The 22,785-nt window shown below is 44.6% G+C and overlaps 1 protein-coding gene across 1 annotated transcript in view; it reads right to left on the bottom strand.

The window, feature by feature from the left end:
• Window positions 1-502: 502 nt before the first annotated feature.
• TRAPPC3 (trafficking protein particle complex subunit 3) overlaps window positions 503-22,785 on the bottom strand; it is a 55,702-nt gene continuing 33,419 nt past the window's right edge. The window contains exons 4-5 of the mRNA XM_063444477.1: window positions 10,602-10,784; window positions 503-1,545 (exon numbers count right to left, since the gene is read on the bottom strand). Coding sequence (XP_063300547.1) covers window positions 1,426-1,545; window positions 10,602-10,784 — 303 coding nt within the window. The 3' untranslated portion in view covers window positions 503-1,425. The remainder of the gene's footprint in view (window positions 1,546-10,601; window positions 10,785-22,785) is intronic.

Raw genomic sequence — 22,785 nt, 5'->3', positions numbered from 1 at the left:
TGTAAAGCCGCAGGCAGGTTTATTGCAACAAAATGCACCGCAACGTTTCGACCGGACTGGAGGTCTAGTCAGGTCGAAGCTTTGCAGTGCATTTTGTTGCAATAGAGGTCTAGTCAGGTCGAAACGTTGTGGTGCATTTTGTTGCAATAAACCTGCCTGCGGCTTTACACTTGGAGTGCCTGTGAGTTTTTTTGTTTGCCTTATCGTGTTTGTATTGCTGGTCCTGCTCCGGAGTACCCGTGGCCGCTGGGAATAACTGCGGTTCCTGCCATCAACTTTACTAGACCCAGAACTTTCTTTCTGTCCTGAAGGCAGCATTAAAGCAATTGTAGGATACTAGACATCATTTAAATTATGCTACATATTTATATCTATTGTGGTTTCAAGCAGAACAGACTAAGATTGCGTTTTTATATACACTTGTTCTCTCTTGTATTTCTTACAAACAAATATAAACATTTGTTAATAGCACATGCAATAAAATGATGAATATAAAACAGAATATATGTAATTGTGATCAGTCACAGACTTTTAAGTTATTTATTCCAAATATACCAATACCATTTAATATTTATAACGCAAACAGACAAAATAAAAGAAGACAGCATCAATGCAGTCGATGGAAATCAAAAGGAGCAGTCAAATCAGAAACAGGTTATTTCAGCAATCCTGCCCCCCTTCAATAAACCAGTTCATTTTCAATATTTGTGCCAGCCTCTTGGTTCCTGCTAATCACCAGCTATAAAAAAAAATCTATAACTCCATCTATCATGGAAAAGTAAATACGTGAGCAGTAAAAATTTAAGCTCATCTTAGAATGTATAGAACAGTTATAGATTTTTTTTTTTTAATGGAATATATACTGATCTCTTAATATTCAATATGTCTGCAGTTTCACCCAATATGGCTTTGACTATCTACTTGAGATCAAATTTAAAACTACCTTACCTATTTGGAGTTGCAAAGGTAAAAACATCCTGGGAACTATTGCGATGAATCAGACTGCCTAGTTGGTTATGTTAAATAAACAAAACACTTTATTTTCTTCCCACACAATTGCCTAGTTTAAAAGAGCAAAGAAACATGGTTTTCTTCCAGTTGGTTTAGAGATTACCCAGGAAATATTGATTAAATAATCCAGAATGATGCAGTCATTTCTGCAATTTTCACACATTCCAATGGCATTAAAAATAAAAACAAGAAAGAAAGGAAAAAAACCCACTATAAATGGGAACTTCATAGCTAGTTGTGAGGGATTTAGTAAGAAAATTATTTTGGTAAGAAGAAAAAAAAAAAGAAAAAATGCAAAAACATTGCCTAAGGATTTAATCTCTGGCCCCAGTACGAACATGGAAACTTCTCTCAGAGCAGGGAAGAGACACGTATTAAGTGGAATACTCCTGAAATATCTGGGTGGTTTCAGAGTCATTCCTCCCCAGCAGGCAAGTTATCCTCAATCCTTCGGATAAATTTCATTCGGATTTCTGTAACGCTGTCACCTTTCAGAGTATCCTGTGCAAACTTCACATCCACTGCCATTTGTACCTGTGCAAGAACAAGTATTGGTTAATACGAGTATTACAAACTAGAGGGGATGAAAATGTGGGTGCTAACAAAAAAATGGCTTATGTACATATACGATTATATATATATATCAAAATAAATTCTATCCTTGCAGTCTTAAATGTAAAAATAAATGTAGGAATTCTCCTTTGTTAATTTAGGGCCCCCACTGTTTTAATAATACAAAACAAAAAAAGTTACTCAACATATTTTTCAGCAAAAAGATGGTCTTCCAGCCACAGCTCTGCTCAGGCCCATCAGATACCATCAATACTATTCGCACATAGCCAGCATTTGTGGTTCTCTGCCAAAATAATATTTGTTATAGTGAAGCACGGAATCTAATGCTTATCTAGAGAAGCCCTCATTTCCACTGACCATCCTGACTGTATCATTGACAGCCGGGAGACTGAAACTTATGAGTTTTATAAAAGTGCTGAAAACATGTATGCTAGTCTCTGTATCAATGAATTTCATATATTTGGTGGATTACCCCAGTAGATTACTTGCAATACATTGTATACAGTCAAAATAGCTAATATTTCCATCCATGGCATTCCAGACATCCTGTGGAAAAATTTCAATTATTCCAGCAACTGTTCCCTTATTCTGTGCTCATTTCAAGAGATTCTGAAATGCTGCAACGGTGACAGGGTCATGATGTCCAACCACCAGAACCTTTTCTTCAGTGCTGACAAAATACAGATGGTAGAGAAACAAAAACACAGGCCATGGTGGCGTGGTGCTCAGAGCAGCACAATAAAACATTCATGGTTCCAAATGCAAAGAGGGTCTTCCCTACTAAAATAAACCATGAAGTATTAACGCTAGATAAAATTATATACACCAGTGTTGCAAAATAATAAGTGATTATTCCAGCAAAATAAAAAATGGGTGCAATAAACAAAAAAACACTGATGATCCTCAACATTAACCCCTTAGTGACCAGACCGTTTTTTAAATTTTCTTACCGTTAAGGGCCAGGGCTCTTTTTACATTTCTGCAGGGTTTGTGTTTAGCTGTAATTTTTCTTTTACTCATTTAATGTACCCAAACATATTATATACAGTTTCTCGCCATTAAATGTTCTTTCTAAAGATACCATTATTTTCATATCATATATTTTACTATAATTTTTTTTTGTCAATCTTTCTTTTATTCAGGCATTTGTTAAATGGGGTACAGAATAAAGAAGAAGGGGTGTACGGTTTTCATACAGCTTGGGGTCATGTTAACACAGTACAACATCTCCTATGAGGAACTGCCTCATTTTATATTATTTAAGCATTCGATAAGATTACTAACAAGAGTAGCGTATTTATAATAAAGTAGATAACCATAAGCGAAACATCAAGTGGATTAGGACAAATTATATGTCAGGTGAAGCACTGCTTGTGTGTTATAAATGTGGCCAGGCAGTAGCTTATTACTGCATGCCTATCTAATCATGCTTAGGACCGAGCCAAGAACAATGCAAAGGACTATGAATAATTCTGTTCCCTCGCTATTCTGGCCACAACAGCAAGATTCATACAAAGTAAAAAAAAAAAAAAAAAAAAAAAAAAAATCGAAATAAAGACGACAGCAATTAGCATCCTGTTTAGACCTGTAGTTTGTATATGCTGCAGATGGGAAGAAAGTGTAGGTACCAAGGGTATTCTGTTACTTCAAAACTACAGGGGTAACAGTATAATGGCAAGTCAGTTGAAACTTATATTTCTAACGCTAAGAAAAATGTTTTTGTACTTGTATGAGGGTATACAGGCTAAGTACAAAACAAAAATGATTGATGCTTAACAATACTAGGTTATTAGAGCGTAATTGCATGTTTTGCAGCATGGCAGTAGCTGGCTGGTATATGGCACCTATGCAGTAAGTGGACTTCTGTAGCCAGCTGTCTGTAATGAGAGATATATAGGAAATATTAAGCAGACCTGCTACACTGATTAGGTACAGGAATAACTCTGCAAGATTAGATGGTAATACACCCTAGGCTAAAAGGCAAAGAGGAGGGTAGTATTGTTGGTAAGCTGCATCGTGAGTCCACAGTGGTTGGTGCTTACAGTCTCTGGGACCTCAGTCTCGGGGGTTCACCCGACTCCGGCTTTCAGCAGGAGCCTCTGGTATGCGGAGGGTGCAGCTGTGATCCCCTTTGCCGTCGTATGAATCTGCTGCCGGTGTTGGGCCTTGTATATGCAGGTACTGTTCGGCTGTGGCATCCCTGGTCCAGGCTGTAGCAAGGATCCATCTTTAGCTGGATGAGTGTCAGTTGGCTGTGTATCTCTGTCCCTCAGGGCTGTCTAGGTGGAGCCGGCGGTGCGGTGGGCTGGTGGTGTTTGTATGCCTCCGTTTCGGCTGAGGTACCTCGTGTGTTGTGAGTATCGGTGTCCCTGTAGGGTGGAGGAGGGTCCGCTTGAGCCTCCCTTGTCAATATTTGACACCATTGCACTGCTACGGTTCGCTGTCTTGGGCTTGTGGAGGGCATTATGGATGTTGCGTCCCCATGATGAACTTGCTCCCGCTGGTACCGTTGCTGATGTTGGGGAGTAACCCCGAGGCAGGCTTTCCCCCTCTGGGAATCTACCCGGGTAGGTATGTGCGCCTCTTAGCCCAGCAGGTCTCCCGCCTCGCCGCCATGATAGGGCTCGGCTGGGCGTCGTTGCTGCTGTCTTTTGCTTTGTAGCTGGGGTCGGCTTGTGCCGCGAGTGGTCACCTGGCTGGTTCCGGACAGGCTGATGCTGCTTACTTGCTAGCCTACGCCAGAGTTGGCCCCGTGAGCGCTGAGGTGAGCATGCGGTAGCCATTTTGTGTTCTCCTCGTGGTCGCTTTGATGGACAAAATCCGTGTGTGGCATCGGCATGCTGTTGCATGCGCCTTTCAAGCTTCTGCCAAAAAGCTGGAAATATTGCTTCCAGCCTTGCTGTATAGTCAGCTTGCACTGCCTGGCATTCTGCAGGTTTCTCTGCACTCTCCCTGAGTCGACCAGGAGCTCTCACAGCCGTAGTCCCGGGGGAGCTCTGAGTCCGGTGAGTTGCAGGCTGTGTTATGGGGGTGATCCTCCCCAGCGAGGACCGTGATGACCCCCGCCGGTCCAGAGGGGGGAGGGGGGGGTAGCAGAGCTGTATCGGACGTGTGAGCGTGCCCCCCGCCGGGAGATCGGCCGCCAACCCCAGGCATCAGGCTCCACTCTGGCTTAGGCTGCATGGCCGGTTCAGGCAATTTCATCCCGTTTTGGTCAAGGACAGGTATCATCTTCCGGTTGTTCCTTTGTCACTCTCTGGTCACCGTGAGTCGGTAGCGTCAATAGTTTAGCCAGGATTAGTGTTTATTGGCCCACCGGTGCTGGAGCTCTTAGAAAACACGGCCGGCCATCTTGGTTGTCAGACTCCGCCCCCCCCCACTATAATTTTTTTTATAAAATATGAAGAAAAAAAAAAAAAACACACTTTTTCTAACTCGCAAAATCTGTTACACATCTACAGCCGCCAAAAAACACCTGTTCTAACTAGTTTCTAAATTTTGTCCTGAGTTTAGAAATACCCAATGTTAACATATTCTTAGCTTTTGTTTTGTTGCAAGTTATAGGGCTATAAGTACAAGTAGGACATTGCTGTTTCAAAATACATATTTTTAAAATGTATCAATAGTGATACATCGGTCATAAATCTCTGAATCACACCTCACATGTACAGGTTTTTTTTTTTTTTTTTTTTAAAGTAGACAACCCAGTGTATTCAATATATGGTATGTCCAGTCTTTTTCAGTAGCCACCTAGTCACAAACACTGGCCAAACTTAGCATTTATATTTGTTTGTGTGTTAAAAATGCAAAAAACTATTATGAACGCTAACTTTGGCTGGTGTTTGTGACTAAGTGGCTATTAAAAAAGACTGAACATACCCCATTTGCAATACCTTGGGTTGTCTGTTTTTGCAAATGGTGCTGTTTGTGTGTGGAAAATGCAAAGAACGTCACTTTCACTGACACTATAATCGCGATGTTTTGAAACACTAATATTTGTGTTCAGCGAAGTCTCCCGAGTAAAACAGTACCCCCATGTACAGGTTTTAGGTTGTCAGGGAAAGTTACAGGGTTAAATATAGTTATAGCATATTAAATTCACTGGACTTCCAGCCTGGGTTGTCAGGCAGGTCCCTCAAATTGCAATCAATAAAAATTACTTAATTATGTAAAAATATTATATAAATATGCAAGTAGAATTTAAATATATATATACATATTTGAAGTCTAAATGTATATTTATGAAATTATGTAAATATATATATATATATATATATATATATATATATATAAAAAATGTAATTCTAAGTGTATTTTTTTTTTTTTTTTTAATTCTTTATTTTATTTGTGCATAGCGTGAACAATCATGTTTGCACTGCCACAGTAGCTGGTGCAAGCAAGTAGGTAAACATACATTAACATAGGAATGGCATTGAAATACATAGCACAGTTTTTTGTTTTTATAATCAAGATAGGAAACATGTTAACGATAGACATATAGGCTTGAAATGCCATGACAGCTGTGGCAGTCATAGTATGAACATACATCAAGATACTTTGTCATGTCATATGAGGAAATCGCTCATTTTATAGGTATGAGAAATCAAGCTTAAGTGGGGGCTTGAGCATTAGATCTGAGTGATTACGAGTGTAACGAAGAGTAACGTATTGCTTGAAGCATGGTATATGCTAGGTAGGAGCCAAGCATTGTTAAGAGAAATATAGTGTAACAAGCTCGGATTAACACTGGATATATTATGCCAATGGCCTTCGGCAGCAGCTATACATGCTTGACCAAATGGGGCTCCCTGCATTACAACTGTAGCTGGCTGTGGTGTAGGAAAATTACTCAAGTCATGTGGGTAAGAAATTAAAGCAAAGTAGGATAGTGGAGCGTAAAAAATTGCTCTGTGTGCCAGCTTGGCCAGCTGTGGTAAGTATCAGGCTAGGCTAGCTAATTATAATGCTGTTATGTGTGGCCTAGCATGGAGGGAGGCCTATGGCCGAGACAGACTCTGCTTTTGCGACTAACCAATGCCCATTTGTGGCTGTACATAGTCCTGGCCGGTAGAGTGCTGCGAACTCCCATGGATCTTATTTTTATATGTGCCAATGTATTAATATTACTACTCTGTAGGGTTACTTTATTATTGGAACAATTGGAATGCTTTGTTTTATCCATAGTATGTCAAATCATGCTTACATTATTTTAATTGATACTCTGAATTGTGATCTCATTTTCTCTGACTTCAATTGATGTTTGTTAATTTGTACCATGAATACCACGCAAAAAAAAGAAAAAAGTGAGTCCTGTGGGAGGCCCAAGGCGACTAGATGAGACTTCGCCTCCTGTAGGTCTGCAATAAGGTAGGTATGTGCTCCCTGGGTCACCTGAAGCTTGTGCGTAGAGCGCCATTGGTATTTCACTGTATGTGCGCGGAGCAAGGCGGTGAAAGGCCTTAAAGTTGCGCGCCAGGCCGCAGTCCCTCTGGAGAGATCAGCAAAGAGCGAGAGAGCCATGTCTTCGAAGGCTAGCTGCGTGTGGCCTCTGGCAGCGGCCATTACCGCCATCTTGTCCTGTCGTTTTTGGAATTTTACAATTAAGTCCCTGGGTGCCGCTTGAGGTGCCGTGGGTGGCTTTGGGATCCTGAACACCCCGTCCAGTACAACCCCCTTGGCCTGCTTCGGCGGGAGTAGATTGTTAATCAGACGCCGCAGAAAGTGGGGGAGTTCGGACTCTGGGACTGTCTCCGCTACACCTCTGACCTTTATGTTTTGGGCTCGGCGCGAGTCTTCCAGCGTCGCCAGATTCCGTTCCAGCCTCAGGTGCGTTAGGTGTAGCGTTTTCACCTCCTGTTGGAGCGTGGACACATGCCTCGATTGGGTGCGACAGTCCTGTTCCACGGCACTCATGCGGTGAGTTAGGCCCTGAATGTCCCTTTTCATTTCGGCCATATCCACCTGAATGTTTCTGCGGAGCTCCGCCAACAGCTCCCTCATTTCAGCCTTAGTGACCGGGGTATCGTCCGGTTTCACCTGAGGCTGTGTCGGGCCGTGCAATGCAGGCGGGCATGCCTCCTCAGGCTCTGAGAGTCCTTCGTCAGAGTCGGCGAAGTCGTCCATGTAGGCATCCAAATCGGGCCGTGGCGCGCCACGTGCTCGCTGCCACAGATCCCCTATGCTGGCGCCCGGCCGGGGCAAGTCGGTTTTCGTTTTTTTGTTTTTCCTGCCCATTGGTGGGTCTTCTACTACGGCAGGTCAACGTTTGTAGCTGTTTTGTGGGGTAAATTAGTCGAGGTTTGCTCAATTTGCTGCCGTGTATCTCGGAGCTCTCCTGAGATGCGACCAGTCAGTTCGGCTGTTGGCTCCGCCCCTCTAAGTGTATTTTTATATAAATATACAGAATAAAATTAAATGAATTTTTTTTTTGCAATTTGAGCTACAGATTCCAAGATAGGAGAACAGTGTGGTTCCTTTCGTGACACGTAAGCCTATCACCATAGGAGAAAATAAGAGAGCACAGCGCTGAATAGGTGGACAATCCTCCTTCACCAATAGGTATGGCTCTTGCCCAGAATACTAGTGTAAAAAGTATTTATACTTACAATAATTATTTTTTCTTCAATCTGACAATTTTTATTTTGTCAGGTTGTAAAAACATGCAGGGTACAGGGGGACGATAAAGAGAAAAGGGGAGGGGGACGATAATGAGGTTTTGGTTTACATTTTTGTGTATACAACTCTTCAAGCTTCTTCACATTATTAGTTACCTATTGCGCAGCACATTGCCAAATTAAATGACCGAGACCGGTGTTAGGTGTGAGGGTACGTCAGTGGTGCGCCTTCCTGCAACTCAGCATAGCTGTAAACAGGCATTCCCCTTTTTGAAAGGGCCCTCAGTGTATCCCTCTCCTGGTATTGATGTGGGGGGTGTCGTTGTTTGTCACGGGCTAAGGAGCTAGGTAGTTTTGTCATGGAGCGTACCCTTTGTAAGGTTAATAGGTAATGAGAGTTGAGTGTGGGGCGCTGGGTCTGTATGTGTTCTCGAGACACTGTGCCACCAGTCAGGGAAGCTATAGGTGTCTGCGGTATGGCTTTCCCGTATGTCATGCCTTGGTGTCTGTGTGGAGCTCTGTTCATTCTGTGGGGGGGGTCTTCTGCTTGTTGGAGTGAGCATGTGGTGTTTGTTTATGCTTTAGGTCTGACTGGGTTTGTATTTGTCCCACATTTCCCATGCTGTAGGCTCTCAGCATTGTCTTTCTTGCCATTAGTTCATAGTGTTGTTTGGGTCTACGGCTTTGATACATTGATTGATCGTGTGTGGGGGGGGGGGGGGGAGGGAGAGAGGGGGAATTTGTTTACACCTTCTGCTGATGACCGTGAGAGCCGCAATGATGATGTGGTATAAGAGATATCTTTGGCATTTTTTGTAGTAGTAGTAGTAGTAGTAGAAGTAGGAATGTTTCAGGCAGGAAGGGCAGGTTTACCTTAGTGCAGCGTTTAGCCAGGGCTGTTACGTCTTGCCAGTACTTTCTGAGCCCCGGGCAATGCCTACAGGTGTGTATCAAATTTCCCCGGTCGGCCCGGCATCTACAGCAGACATCGGATGTGTTGGGGAAACTGTTTGAGAGAGGTGTGGGGACCAGGCACCATCTGTGGGGAGGTGTGGGGACCAGGCACCATCTCGTGCAGAGTTGTTTATGGGCTTGAAAAATATCCTGCCATTGGTCATCTGTGAGTGGGTGTTTAATGTCTTTTTCCCATGCTGACTTGAAGGTGAGGGGGTGTTTTTGAGATTAGGTGTGTTCAGAGGCGTAGATCGTGGAGATTAGTTTTTTGGCTGGCTTGAGATTCATACAGATCTTTTCCAATTCCAGCAGTTGTTGTTCTGGTGAGTTTACGGTGGTTTGTCTTGGTTGTAAAGTGAACCAGGAGTGTAACTGCGTATAAGAGAAGGTGGCTAGTTTAAATTCAGTTTGGAGATCCGAGAGCTTCTTAAGGTGGGTGCCTTGCAGTAGTTGTGACATGGTGAATACACCGTGTCTGTGCCAGATCTTGTAGTTGGGGATAAGTAGCCATAGGGCTTCCAGTGTAAGGGCTGGGGAGATCCGTGTCATTGCACCCATTTTTGTTCGGTAGTTGTCCCAAATAGCAAGGGTAGGCAGTAGTTCGGTGTTCTTTGGCCTACGAAATTTCGGCAACCCTGTCAGCGTTTGTAGGGGGAGTCAGCTTGCGTAGGTTCTCTCTATTTCTGTCCAAGCCATTGTGTTAGGGTGGTGGAATGCGGACTATGTGAGGGGGGGGGGGGCTATGTGAGCCGCTCGGTAGTATCCTAGTATGTCAGGCATACTACTAGTGCTGTTGTGGAGGAATACAGTGCAGTGAACAATAATTAATTTTATTGCTTAGGACACTTCTATAAAAAACAAAGACTAAAGGAAGGGGGACCAAATCTTTTAATTAAGTTTCTGTCTATTTGGGAAATGAAAGTGGCTTCCAGTTTATTGTTGTGCTGCCATAGCCTATGACCAGGAAATAAATCAATATTTATGTATAAATAAACCACCACACTAGCTGCAGTATATTTGGCTGTTCAAAAATCAATGCTAATTTGATGCATATTTTGGGAATAGTAGAACTTTATTACTTTTCTTTTGATACCGATTTACATGGTAGTGCTGTGATTTCACTACTTTTCTCATAAAAGACATAAAGGAGAAATTGACTTCCAATCATATGACTTTACATACACTATAATTGCTTTTAATGGTGAAGAGGCAATGCCGTGGCCATTCATGTAGGCTGCTAGGAGTCCAGAGAAATACAAGAGAGATCTTTTTAGATTGGTGTCTTTATGTCAAATGCATTATATATAGTTGAAAAAAATAATAAAAAAAAAAGAAAGAAAGATTTAGTACACGTTTCTTTTGCTGAGATTTTATAACCTCTATAAAAAGGTTTGTGGTTTAATATAAAAAACAAAAAAACAAACAACAAAAAAAGTGCTTTACTCTTACCATTTCTAGAGCTCCCCGTAGGACCCCACAAAGCAGGCTGGAATAGACAAGGGTGGAATGATTATCTGGAAGCTCAACAAAGTCAACTAATGGATTGTTCTCCAAGATAAGGGAGAACTCGTCACCTGCTGGACTCCAATTTGTGATGGTTGGTGTTATTCCCAGGTACATTTTAAATGCCACCTGCCCAAAGAAAACAATAATAACAACAAAAAAAAGTGTTTATGCAATCTTTCAGTTTACAATGCAGGTCAAAACTACAACAATTGTTTCTCACAGTGAACAAATTCCAGATTTAGTCAGCCCAACCTGACCAATAGGATCTGACAAGTGAGCACCCCCGCGACCCCTCCTTAGGAGCTTCTGTTAGCTCTCCTGAGTTAGGCAATGCAGTACTTAGCTCTGACAGAGGTTTGACACCTTACACTGCGGGGCTCTAGTGGTGGCCGGACTGTTTCTTTAATACAAACGTTGAAAATAATATTTGAACAAGAACATTATCAAAATTCTAGATTTTGTTAAGTTTATGAATCTAGCCCAGGGTTCCCAACCCGTGGTACGCGTACCCCTAGGGGTAAAATCCTAGGGGTAAAAAGGGGTAAAAGTTCCTGGGGGTACGCAAAAAAAATAAATAAAATTAAAAAAATCAGCAGTGGCAGCGGTGCCGCAAAGGTACATGTCCATCGGTGGCCCATGCACACAAGGGGTCGGGTCACACTTTGAGCAGCTTTAATAGTGCGACCGGCCCCCTTCTAACCAGCCTGGAGAGCTGGGAGGAAGTGAGTGAGGCAGGACCTTCCTCCCATCTCAAAGAGAACCTACCGTGCGGGAGCCGCAAGAGGGTGGGGGGAGGAGGAGCAGCAAGACCCTCACACCCATCAGTCCCAGCCATGGAAGCCACCCTCCAGCACCTACAAGGTAAGAAATTGGAGGGTGGCTAGAATTGTAGCTTGTATGTCTGTCAGTGTGTGTGTATCTCTGTATGTCTGTCAGTGTGTGTGTGTGTGTGTGTGTATCTCTGTATGTCTGTATCTGTATGTCTGTCAGAGTGTTTATCTGTCTGTCAGTATGTGTCTGTATGTCTGTCAGTGTGTGTGTGTGTGTATCAGCGTATATATCTCAGGGCTCAACAAATCCTAGGTGCCAGGTCGCCAAGGCAAAATTCCAAGGAGCCTGGGACATGCAAACCCCTTACCTCCAAGACAGGCAGAAGGCCGGCGACAAGCTGGGGGAATGTGGAGGCGGGCGGCATGCTGAGTGGTCGTGGAGGCGGGCGGCATGCTGAGTGGTCGTGGAGGCGGGCGGCATGCTGAGTGGTCGTGGAGGCGGGCGGCATGCTGAGTGGTCGTGGAGGCGGGCGGCATGCTGAGTGGTCGTGGAGGCGGGCGGCATGCTGAGTGGTCGTGGAGGCGGGCGGCATGCTGAGCGGTCGTGGAGGCAGAGGGCGAATAGAAGAGGACGGCAAGGGAGCTGTGATGTCCCTCCTCTGCTCCCTTGCATGCTGGTCTCACTAAGTGGCGCGCGGGGGAGCAGAGCAGAAACATCACAGCTCCCTCCCCACGGCAACAATACTCACAGCCAGACGCCCACCTCTACAACCACTCAGCATGCCGCCCTCCTCCATATTCACCCAACTTGACGCTCGCCTGCACGATCCCCTAGCATGCCGCACACTGGACCCCAGGTACAAAATCAAGCAATAATCTGTGGGTGTATGTCTGTCAGTGTGAGTCTGTCATGGTGTGGGTGTGTATAGGTCTGTCCGTCACGGTGTGTGTGTTTCTGTCTGTGTATGTCTGTCTGTCTGTCTGTCATGATGTGTGTGCTGAGGTGACCAGACCCTTTCCGTTCACAAAGGAACTGTGTTTTTACTCACCTTTTTTCCCACACCATGCTGGTCTCCCCTCAACTGGCCCTGCCTCTAGGGCTGAGATTATCAAGCTTGATTAACTCAGCCAATCCAATGTTTTGCCATAGGATTGGCTGCAAAACTCTGGACCAATCAGCATCTCCTCAGATTATTCAATGCATCTCTATGGGGAACGTTCAGCGCCTCCATGCAGACCGGAGATGCTGAATGTAGGAAGCACCTCTAGGGACCGTCTAAATGACAGTCACTAGAGGTGTCACTAGGAAGCAATGTAAAATACTGCCTTTTCTCTGTAACACCATGCTGCCACCGTGCTCCACCTGTCCGTCCCCCCACCCCATTTCGAGCAGTAGCAGAAGGATCTGCTTTGGTGCTATGAGCGGCACTATGGTGGAAGAGCCCTGATGTTTTTTGTTTTTTTTTAAATGGATATTTTGTGAAGAAAGGTGCATTGGGTTTTTTGTGTAGGGGATGCACGGATGTTTTTGTTAAGAAGGGGGGTGCATGTGTGTTTTTTTTTTTAAAGAAGAGGGTAGATATTTTTTGTAAAGAAGGGGTGCATGGGGTTTTTGTGAAGAAGGGGGGTGCTGGGGTTTTTGTAGAGGGGGCAGATGTTCTGTAGAAGTGGGGAGCAGGGGCTTTTGTGGAGGGGGTCTGGGCAGGGTTTTTGTGAAGGAGGGGGTGCAGGTTTTATTTTTAGAAGAGGGCAGGGGTTTTGTATTTAAGGTTTATATTCTTGAACATGTTAAAAAACTAAATTGTGGGTGTTTTTTGCATTTTAAAGTGGGTGGGTGTTCCAGATACAAGATACGCCCCGGGTGCCAAATGCTCTTGGTGCGCCCGTGTGTGTATCTCTATGTGCGTCAGTGTGTATCTGTATGTGTGTCATTGTATTGGTGTGTCTGTATATCAGTATTTGTGTCAGTGTGTGTGTCAGTGTGTGTTTCATTGTGTCTGTGCAACTATATGTGTCAGTTCTTTGCGTCTGTGTGTTTGCAACTGTATGGGTGTCAGTGTTTGCATTTGCATGTACATCTGTATGTGTGTCTGTACATCTGTACGTGTCAGTAAGTGTTTCTGTGTGTCTGTATGTTATTGTTTGCATCTACGTATCTGCATGTATGGAAGTGTGTGTATGTGTGTGTCTGTACATTTGTATGTGTCAGTATGTGTATTAGTGTTTGCATCTGTGTGTCTGTGTATCTACATGCGCCATTGTGCGTTTCTGTGCATCTGCATGTGTGTCAGTGTTTGTAACTGTGTCTGCATCTATATGTGTCCGTATTTGTATCTATGTATACTCATGGGTGTTGGTGTGTGTATCAGTGTGTCTGGGCAACTGTATGTCTGTCAGTGTTTGGATCTCTGTATCTGCATGTGCATCAGTGTGTCTATGCATCTGCATGCATTTCAGTGTTTGTATCTGTACATCTGTTTGTGTGCCAGTGTGTGTGTGTGTGTGTGTGTGTGTGTGTATCTGTCCATCTGTATTTGTGTCAGTGTTTGTATGCCTATACATCTGTGTGTCAATGCTTGCATCTGTGTCGGTGTATCTGTACATCTATATGTCAGTATGTGCATCTGTAGCTTCATTTGTGTCAGAGTGTGCATCAGTGTTCCTAACTGCATGTGTGTGTGTGTATATCTACATGTGTCATTGTTTGAGTCTATCTGTATGTGTGTCAGTGTGTATATCTGAATGTGTGTGTATATGTGTAAGGGTGTCATTGTTTGGATTGGTTTGTCTGATGTGTCAGTGTGTTTATCATTGTCTGTACAACTGTATGTGTGTCTGTGCATTTGCATGTGTTTCATTGTTTGTATCTGTATGTCTGTTAACCTACATGTATATCTGTATGTGTATATGTATATGTGTGAGTGTGCAATTGTTTGTATCTATGTGTCTGTACAACTGTATGTGTGTCTGTGTTTGCACCTGTGTGTGTGTATCTGCATGTGTGTCATTGTATCTGTGTGTCTGTACATTTCTATGTGTGGCAGATGATGCATCTGTATGTGAGTGTGTGTGTGTGTGTGTGTGTATCTGCATGTGTGTCAGGATATGTATCAGTATGTCTATCACGGTTTGAATCTGTACGTATGTCAGTATGTGTATCTGTGTACCTGCATGTTTGTCTATGTGTATCAATGTGTCTGGGCATCTGCATGTGTGTGAGTGTTTGTCTCTGTAGCTCTGTATCTGTGTGAGTGTCACTGCTTGGATCTGTGTGTCTGTACATCTGTATGTGTGTCAGTGTCTGTATCTATGAATCTGTCCCTCAGTATAATAGTTTGTATCTGTGTCTTTGTGTGATTTTTTGTATTTGTATGTGTATATCTGTGAGTGTGTGTATCAGTGTCTTTGCGTGTCTATCTGTATCAGTGTTTGTATCTGTGTATCTGCACATGTGTCAGTGTTTGTATCTGCACATGTATCAGTGTTTGTATCTGTGTATCTGCACATGTGTCAGTGTTTGTATCTGCACATGTATCAGTGTTTGTATCTGTGTATCTGCACATGTGTCAGTGTTTGTATCTGTGTATCTGCACATGTGTCAGTGTTTGTATCTGTGTATCTGCACATGTGTCAGTGTTTGTATCTGTGTATCTGCACATGTGTCAGTGTTTGTATCTGTGTATCTGCACATGTGTCAGTGTTTGTATCTGTGTATCTGCACATGTGTCAGTGTTTGTATCTGTGTATCTGCACATGTGTCAGTGTTTGTATCTGTGTATCTGCACATGTATCAGTGTTTGTATCTGTGTATCTGCACATGTATCAGTGTTTGTATCTGTGTATCTGCACATGTATCAGTGTTTGTATCTGTGTATCTGCACATGTGTCAGTGTTTGTATCTGTGTATCTGCACATGTGTCAGTGTTTGTGTCTGTGTATCTGCACATGTGTCAGTGTATCTGCATTTGTGTCAGTGTGTCAGTGTGTCAGTGTATCTGCATTTGTGTCAGTGTGTCAGTGTATCTGCATTTGTGTCAGTGTGTCAGTGTATCTGCATTTGTGTCAGTGTGTCTGTGTATCTGCATTTGTGTCAGTGTGTCTGTGTATCTGCATTTGTGTCAGTGTGTCTGTGTATCTGCATTTGTGTCAGTGTGTCTGTGTATCTGCATTTGTGTCAGTGTGTCTGTGTATCTGCATTTGTGTCAGTGTGTCTGTGTATCTGCATTTGTGTCAGTGTGTCTGTGTATCTGCATTTGTGTCAGTGTGTCTGTGTATCTGCATTTGTGTCAGTGTGTCTGTGTATCTGCATTTGTGTCAGTGTGTCTGTGTATCTGCATTTGTGTCAGTGTGTCTGTGTATCTGCATTTGTGTCAGTGTGTCTGTGTATCTGCATTTGTGTCAGTGTGTCTGTGTATCTGCATTTGTGTCAGTGTGTCTGTGTATCTGCATTTGTGTCAGTGTGTCTGTGTATCTGCATTTGTGTCAGTGTGTCTGTGTATCTGCATTTGTGTCAGTGTGTCTGTGTATCTGCATTTGTGTCAGTGTGTCTGTGTATCTGCATTTGTGTCAGTGTGTCTGTGTATCTGCATTTGTGTCAGTGTGTCTGTGTATCTGCATTTGTGTCAGTGTGTCTGTGTATCTGCATTTGTGTCAGTGTGTCTGTGTATCTGCATTTGTGTCAGTGTGTCTGTGTATCTGCATTTGTGTCAGTGTGTCTATCTGCACAGTGAGAAGCAGGGGGAGCTTGGAGAAGCAGGGAGAGCCTGGGGCAGAGGAGAAGTAAGGAGATTCTGGGGCAGAGGAGAAGCTTGGCATGGGGCAGAGGAGAAGCAGAGGGAGCCTAGGACTGAAAGAAAGGGAAATCTGGGGCTGAGGAAGAGCAGGGAGAGCCTGGGGCAGAGGAGAAGCAGGGAGAGCCTGGGGCAGAGGAGAAGCAGGGAGAGCCTGGGGCAGAGGAGAAGCAGGGAGAGCCTGGGGCAGAGGAGAAGCAGTGGAAGCCTGGGGCAGAGGAGAAGCAGTGGGAGCCTGGGGAAGAGGAGAAGCAGTGGGAGCCTGGGGAAGAGGAGAAGCAGTGGGAGCCTGGGGAAGAGGAGAAGCAGTGGGAGCCTGGGGCAGAGGGGGCATGGGGCAGAGGTCAAGCAGAGGGAGCCTGAGGCAGAAAAACATGGGAGTGTGGGGCAGAGAAAAGCATCTACATTTGAAATAACAGCAACTATATTAATGAAAAGCTTTTTGCTAATATGAGGGGTACAATTTATGATAATGGGCTGCCAAGGGGTACTTAGGTGAAAAAAAAGTTTGGGAACCACTGATCTAGACAATTGCCTTAGTCCTAAACTGGCTGTTGTGTTACTACACCTAAAATTAGCCCAAAATTTGCATCTGCATTACAGAAATAGGTATGACCTTAAGATGAAACTGGACCGCATGATGGTAAACCCATTATACATGTCAGGTAAATTTCCCCTTTAAAAAAACAAAAAAAAAAAAAAAACCTACAAGTGTAAACAAATAGCTTCCACATTTCTGGCAGAAAACCAGTGCATGATGCGAAGCAGACAGAACCCCTGCTGGTCTGGTGAATAATGAGAGCATGTGCACAGTTATGTCATAATGTAATTGGAAGAGACAGGAAGGGGGAGGCTGGAGGACACGTGTGATATGCAGAATACAACACAAACAGCACACAGCAGCCAGGACTGCAACTGTGGACGGAAAATTAATTAACAGTTTGTGCAATCCTCTCCAAAATCTGAAATAAAGCTTTATGTGTACTTCCCATGCCTTATGCAAGTTCCAAGCTTCCATCATTTATTTAACAATTCTTATATACCCTTATCCAGAGAGTTTAGACTAAACAACGATTAGAGTAAAATAATTCAACAAACAAGGACAGTAAGGTTACATGGAACAAATTAAAGAGCAGTAAAAGTTCCATTGAGCTATGGAATATATTATTCTAAGCAAAGCTGAGTGGATTACATCTAGGAGGGGTAAGGATCAGAATTATAGATGCACAGGTAGAGCGAAAGGGATATTTGGAATGATTTGGTTCAGGAGAAGAGCCAACCAGAGGAATGAGCGACAAAGTATCAGAATGTTTGGATAGAGAGATGTGTCATTAGATGTTTGAGTAAAGGGAGAAAGATAGATGGCTCACTGGATGTGTGGTGAGAGCTTGTTCCAGTAGCAGTGGGCTAGAAGTGAGAATGAGAGGAACTGAGAAGGAGCACATGGTAATGAGGGTGTTTTTAAGCAATTGGTAGAAAGTGAAGAGAGTGTTAGGGGTTTAGCAGGATACCAGTGAGGAGAAATAGGATATTGAAGAGATAGAATTGACAGTAACAGCAGTTATATGTTTCTGAAAGCAGAGGGAAGAATTAAATAGGACTCCTATATCATGGGCTGCAGGAGAGGGGGAAATGATCAGGATATCCAAGAGAATATAATGTGTTGGAGGGGTTGGTAAAAGAGATGGGGAAGGGACAGGGCCGGCCTTAGGCATTTAGACGCCCTGTGCGAAAAATCTTCACAGCGCCCCCCCCCCCCCCGTCATCCATGTATGCTGTTATGTTTGTGTTGTCTGTGTATGTAATAGTACGTGTGATGACTGTGTGTGATATGTATGCTATGTGTGATATTTGTAATGGGTATATTAACAGTGTGTGATATGCGTGTATTGGTTGTATGTGACACACACACACACACACACACACACACACACACACACACAGAGTCAGACGGCCATACACACACAGGAAGACATCCACACACACACAAGCAGACAGTCATACACACAGGCAGACAGTCATACACACACACAGACACACAAAGGCAGACAGTCATACACACAGACACACACAGACAGTAATACACACAGACACACACAGAGGCAGACAGTAATACACACAGACACACACACAGTCATACACACAGAGTCAGACAGTCATACACACAGAGGCAGTCATACACAGTCACACACACACAGGCAGACAGTCATACACAGTCACACACACACAGGCAGACAGTCATACACACACAGACACACACAGGCAGACAGTCATACACACACACAGACACACAAAGGCAGACAGTCAGTCATACACACAGACACACACAGACAGTAATACACACAGACACAGACAGTAATACACACAGACACACACAGGCAGACAGTCAGTCATACACACAGACACACACAGACAGTAATACACACAGACACAGACAGTAATACACACAGACACACACAGTCATACACACACACACGCAGACAGTCATACACACACACACACACAGGCAGACAGTCATACACACACACACACACAGGCAGACAGTCATACACACAGACACACAGAGGCAGACAGTCATACACACACACACACAGACAGTAACACACACACACACACACACAGAGGCAGACAGTCATACACAGACACACACACACACAGACAGTAACACACACACACACAGAGGCAGACAGTCATACACATAGGCAGAGAGTCACACTCACCTGGCAATCACACAGTTACCTGTGGAGTTAATTGTGGAGGCAGTGCAGCTCCTGGTGACTGTTTGGTGGGGAAGCAGGGACTCCTTCCTGCTTCCCCTGCAGCAGTTTTCCGGCGCTTTTAGCTCCGCCCCCGCCGCACGGTAAGCTCCGCCCCCGCTGCAAATTTAAAAAAAAAAAAAAAAAAAAAATTTTTTTTTTTTTTTTTTTTTTAAACTGCTGTGCGGCCGCACGGCGCTCCCTGCTCCATGGCGCCCTGTGCGGCCGCACAGCTCGCACACCCCTAAGGCCGGCCCTGGGAAGGGAAGTACAGATGGTTGGTGTGGATGTACTGTTAAATGAGACTTTGTATATGATAATATGAGAGCAGTTCCAGTAATGCCAAGGTTTATCAGAGTGAACAGAAGGGTACGATTAATGACGGCATCAAACACAGCAGAAAGATCTAGTAGAATAAGGATGGGAAAGGAAATTATGAAAAGAAAGAAGTGCTGTGCCATTGAGTGGGCAGGTCGAAAGCCAGACTGGATGGTCAGGAGAATATCATGGGAGCAGATAAAAGTACATGCTGTGGAGGGGCGGGGCCAAGCAGCCGAATGGAGTGGACGCCATTTCATACTGCTCCAGGCCCTACATTCTGAATCTCATAATAATCGGCCAAACTAAGCTACATCGGCCCCCAGCACTGCTACCTGAGGCTGGGTGACACCCCACAGAGCACATAGAAGAGGCGGTCGCACAGGCCCAGCGACCCTTGGCTTCTTGCGAGACAAGCAGAGTTTCTAGACGACTGGGCTCCCTACCCTCCTACACCTGACACGGTAGATACCTCACCGGAGATGGGGCACACAAAACCAAAGAATGCAGCCGTAACAACCCCCGGGACGAGAGACATTGGCAAATTACTAACAGGCACTCCGATCCTGAAGACCCCGGAGCAGGCAGACAGAGATGCCTTGACGGACCTGTCAGACAGAGAGGCCAGTCCACCTCGAGCAAGGCCTACCAAGCCCGTTCCATCAGGCTCAATTATACCCGCAGCAGCACCAAACTCAACATCCTGCACAAAACAAGACATAGCAGACCTGTACGAACGAATAGCGCTAGTAAAGGAAGAGGTGCATGCAGTCACGGAGAGAGTACGGACCATAGAGGAGGAGGTGATGGGCCTTGACGCATTGGAGGTGATTGTATAAGCACTGCAGGCATTGCAAGCTACCACCAGCCACAACGTGGAGGCCAAGGAAGACAGAGGCCGCAGAATGAACCTTAAAGTCAGAGGGGTGTTTGACGAGGCGACTGCAGAAGAGCTTCCACACATGATCCGACGACTGCTGGCCACGGCACTACCTGCCAAGCAGGCAAGGTTGATAATCCTGTATGGGGTGTACAGATTCACAAAGTCGCCAAAAGCGCCCACGGCCTTCCTCAGGGATTATTATTGTGCGATTCCAATCTTTTGCCGACAAGCAACAATTCACGCAAGCACTAAGAGGCAAAACACCTTTGACATTTGAGTTGCACCAATTGACTTTTTACTAGGATCTTACCCGATCCACCCTGCAATGGTGAACAACCATGCGGCCTATAACCCGGAGGCTACAAGAAGCAAATATACCAGATTGGTGGACCACTCCACAGGCATTAACCGTGCAGGCGGCGGAGAAAACCCACAGGATCAAATCGCCCGATGAGGCAAGTTCATGACAGCACTCGGCATGGCAGAACCACAGAGCGGGATCCAGAGGCCTTCACATGAGCTCCGCTAGGACGTACCGAACATCAGGCCCATCGTTCCCCCTGGGAACTGGGACTCAGTGACTTGACTGGCCTAGAGAAACCTGTTGCACCCAAGGTCCTAGGGCTGGGACTAGTTCAGTTATGTATTAGTTTAGTTATGTTTTATGACGTTTTCTTTATTTTGTAATTGACCACATTCTCCATATGGCTTTACGGCGTCAAAGCTGCTTCCAGAACTCTGGAAAAACAGCAATTTTACTTACCGTAAATTCCTTTTTTCTTTGTATAGTGGCAGTACTCACAGTTGGGATGTTCCTTCCAATCTGGGACAAGAAGCTCCCCCTTCTTCCGGTTTTTATGCCTGTGCTCCGCCTGCTGCCTCCATAAATCCTGTATGCCCTGAACACACGCCAGTAATAAAAAAGAACCCAAACGGAGACTGAATCATGCAAAATACATTTAATCTATACAAAAAAGTGGAGGGAAAGCCAGTACTGCCACTATACAAAGAAAAAAGGAATTTACGGTAAGTAAAATTGCTGTTTTTCCCTTCGTATAGTGGCAGTACTCACAGTTGGGATATAACAAGATCCCCGTAAAAACGAAAGGGTGGGAACTCAGCAGGCCACAGCTTGCAACACCTTACGCCCAAATTCAGCCTCAGATGATGAGAATATGTCCAGCCTATAATGCTTGATAAAGGTATGCAATGAAGACCAGGTAGCCGCTTTGCAGATGTCTTCAGGCGAAGCCGCAGCTCTTTCAGCCCATGAGGTAGCCATAGCCCTAGTTGAATGAGCCCTCAATGGAAATTTTAGGGGAATCCCTTTGGAGCGATAGGCCAACCTGATGGTATTTGTCAGCCATCTAGCTAATGAGGGTCCAGAGACAGCATTACCCACACATTTGCCTTGAAAGTAGACGAAAAGATGATCTGAGGATCTAAACTCCCGAGTTTTATGAAGGTAGCATTTCAGGGATCTCCTAACATCAAGGAGATGCCATTTCTTTTCCAGCTCAGATGTGGGCGATTGACAAAAGGCCGGCAGAACAATAGGCTGGTTGATCGAAGCACTTGAAATAACCTTAGGCAAAAATGAAGGTCTGGGATGTAGAACTACTTTCTCTTGATGAAAAATGGTGAATTCCGGCGAAGATGATAGAGCTCGGATTTCACCAATTCTCCTAGCGGAGGTAACCGCCACCAGGAAGGCCGTCTTGAAGGTAAGGAATTTGATGGAGACTTGAAACAAAGGTTCAAATGGTGGTTCACAAAGGGCCTGAAGAACCAGAGACAAATCCCATGTAGGAAAGGTAACCAGCCTGGGAGGCCTCTTCAACCGTATGGACTTAATAAACCTTCGAACAAGAGGGTTAGATGCAATATCCTGAACCAGGAAGTGACTAAGCGCAGAAATCTGGCCCTTGAGTGTAGACACCCCTAGGCCGGCTTCAAACCCATCTTGCAAAAAAGAAAGAATTTTCGGAACTGAGGCTTTGGCCGGATCAGAATTCCGTAGATAACACCAGGTTCTGAACTTCATCCAAACCCTGAAATAGATTCTTGAAGTGGACGAGCGGACAGATGACAGCAAAACGTCACATAGACGGTCAGAAAGACCCTGACCTTGGAGTATCATCCTTGCAGCAACCATGCCGTCAGGTGAAACATTGCTAGGGTTTCTTCTGGAAGCTTCACGTTCTCTAAAATGTGAGAAGAGACCGGGAGGTGCCAACGAGAGATGGCCATGTTTTCCACTTCCGAAAACCAACTCCTGTTCGGCCAGAAGGGCAGGACTGCCAGAATTCTTGCCTTCTCCCATCGTATTTTCTGAACAATTCGTGGGATAAGGGCTATAGGAGGGAAGACATAAGCCAGATCGAAAACCCAAGGGAACGATAGACCGTCTAGGACATCTGGGTAATCTTTTGAATGAAGTGACGCAAATCTCTGCACCTTTCTGTTCCTCCTTGTTGCCAACAAGTCCATCTCTGGCCTGCCGAAGCGTGCAACCAGCTCCAGAAAAACTTCGTTTGATAGAGCCCAGTCCGCTTGAGACCAATGGCTTCTGCTGAGGTCGTCTGCAATAACGTTTAGAGACCCTTTGAT

Source organism: Pelobates fuscus, chromosome 1, assembly GCF_036172605.1.
Source record: "Pelobates fuscus isolate aPelFus1 chromosome 1, aPelFus1.pri, whole genome shotgun sequence".
Lineage (NCBI taxonomy): Eukaryota > Metazoa > Chordata > Amphibia > Anura > Pelobatidae > Pelobates > Pelobates fuscus.
The sequence above is the reverse complement of the archived record's forward strand: the minus strand, read 5'-3'. Positions and strand labels throughout refer to the sequence as shown.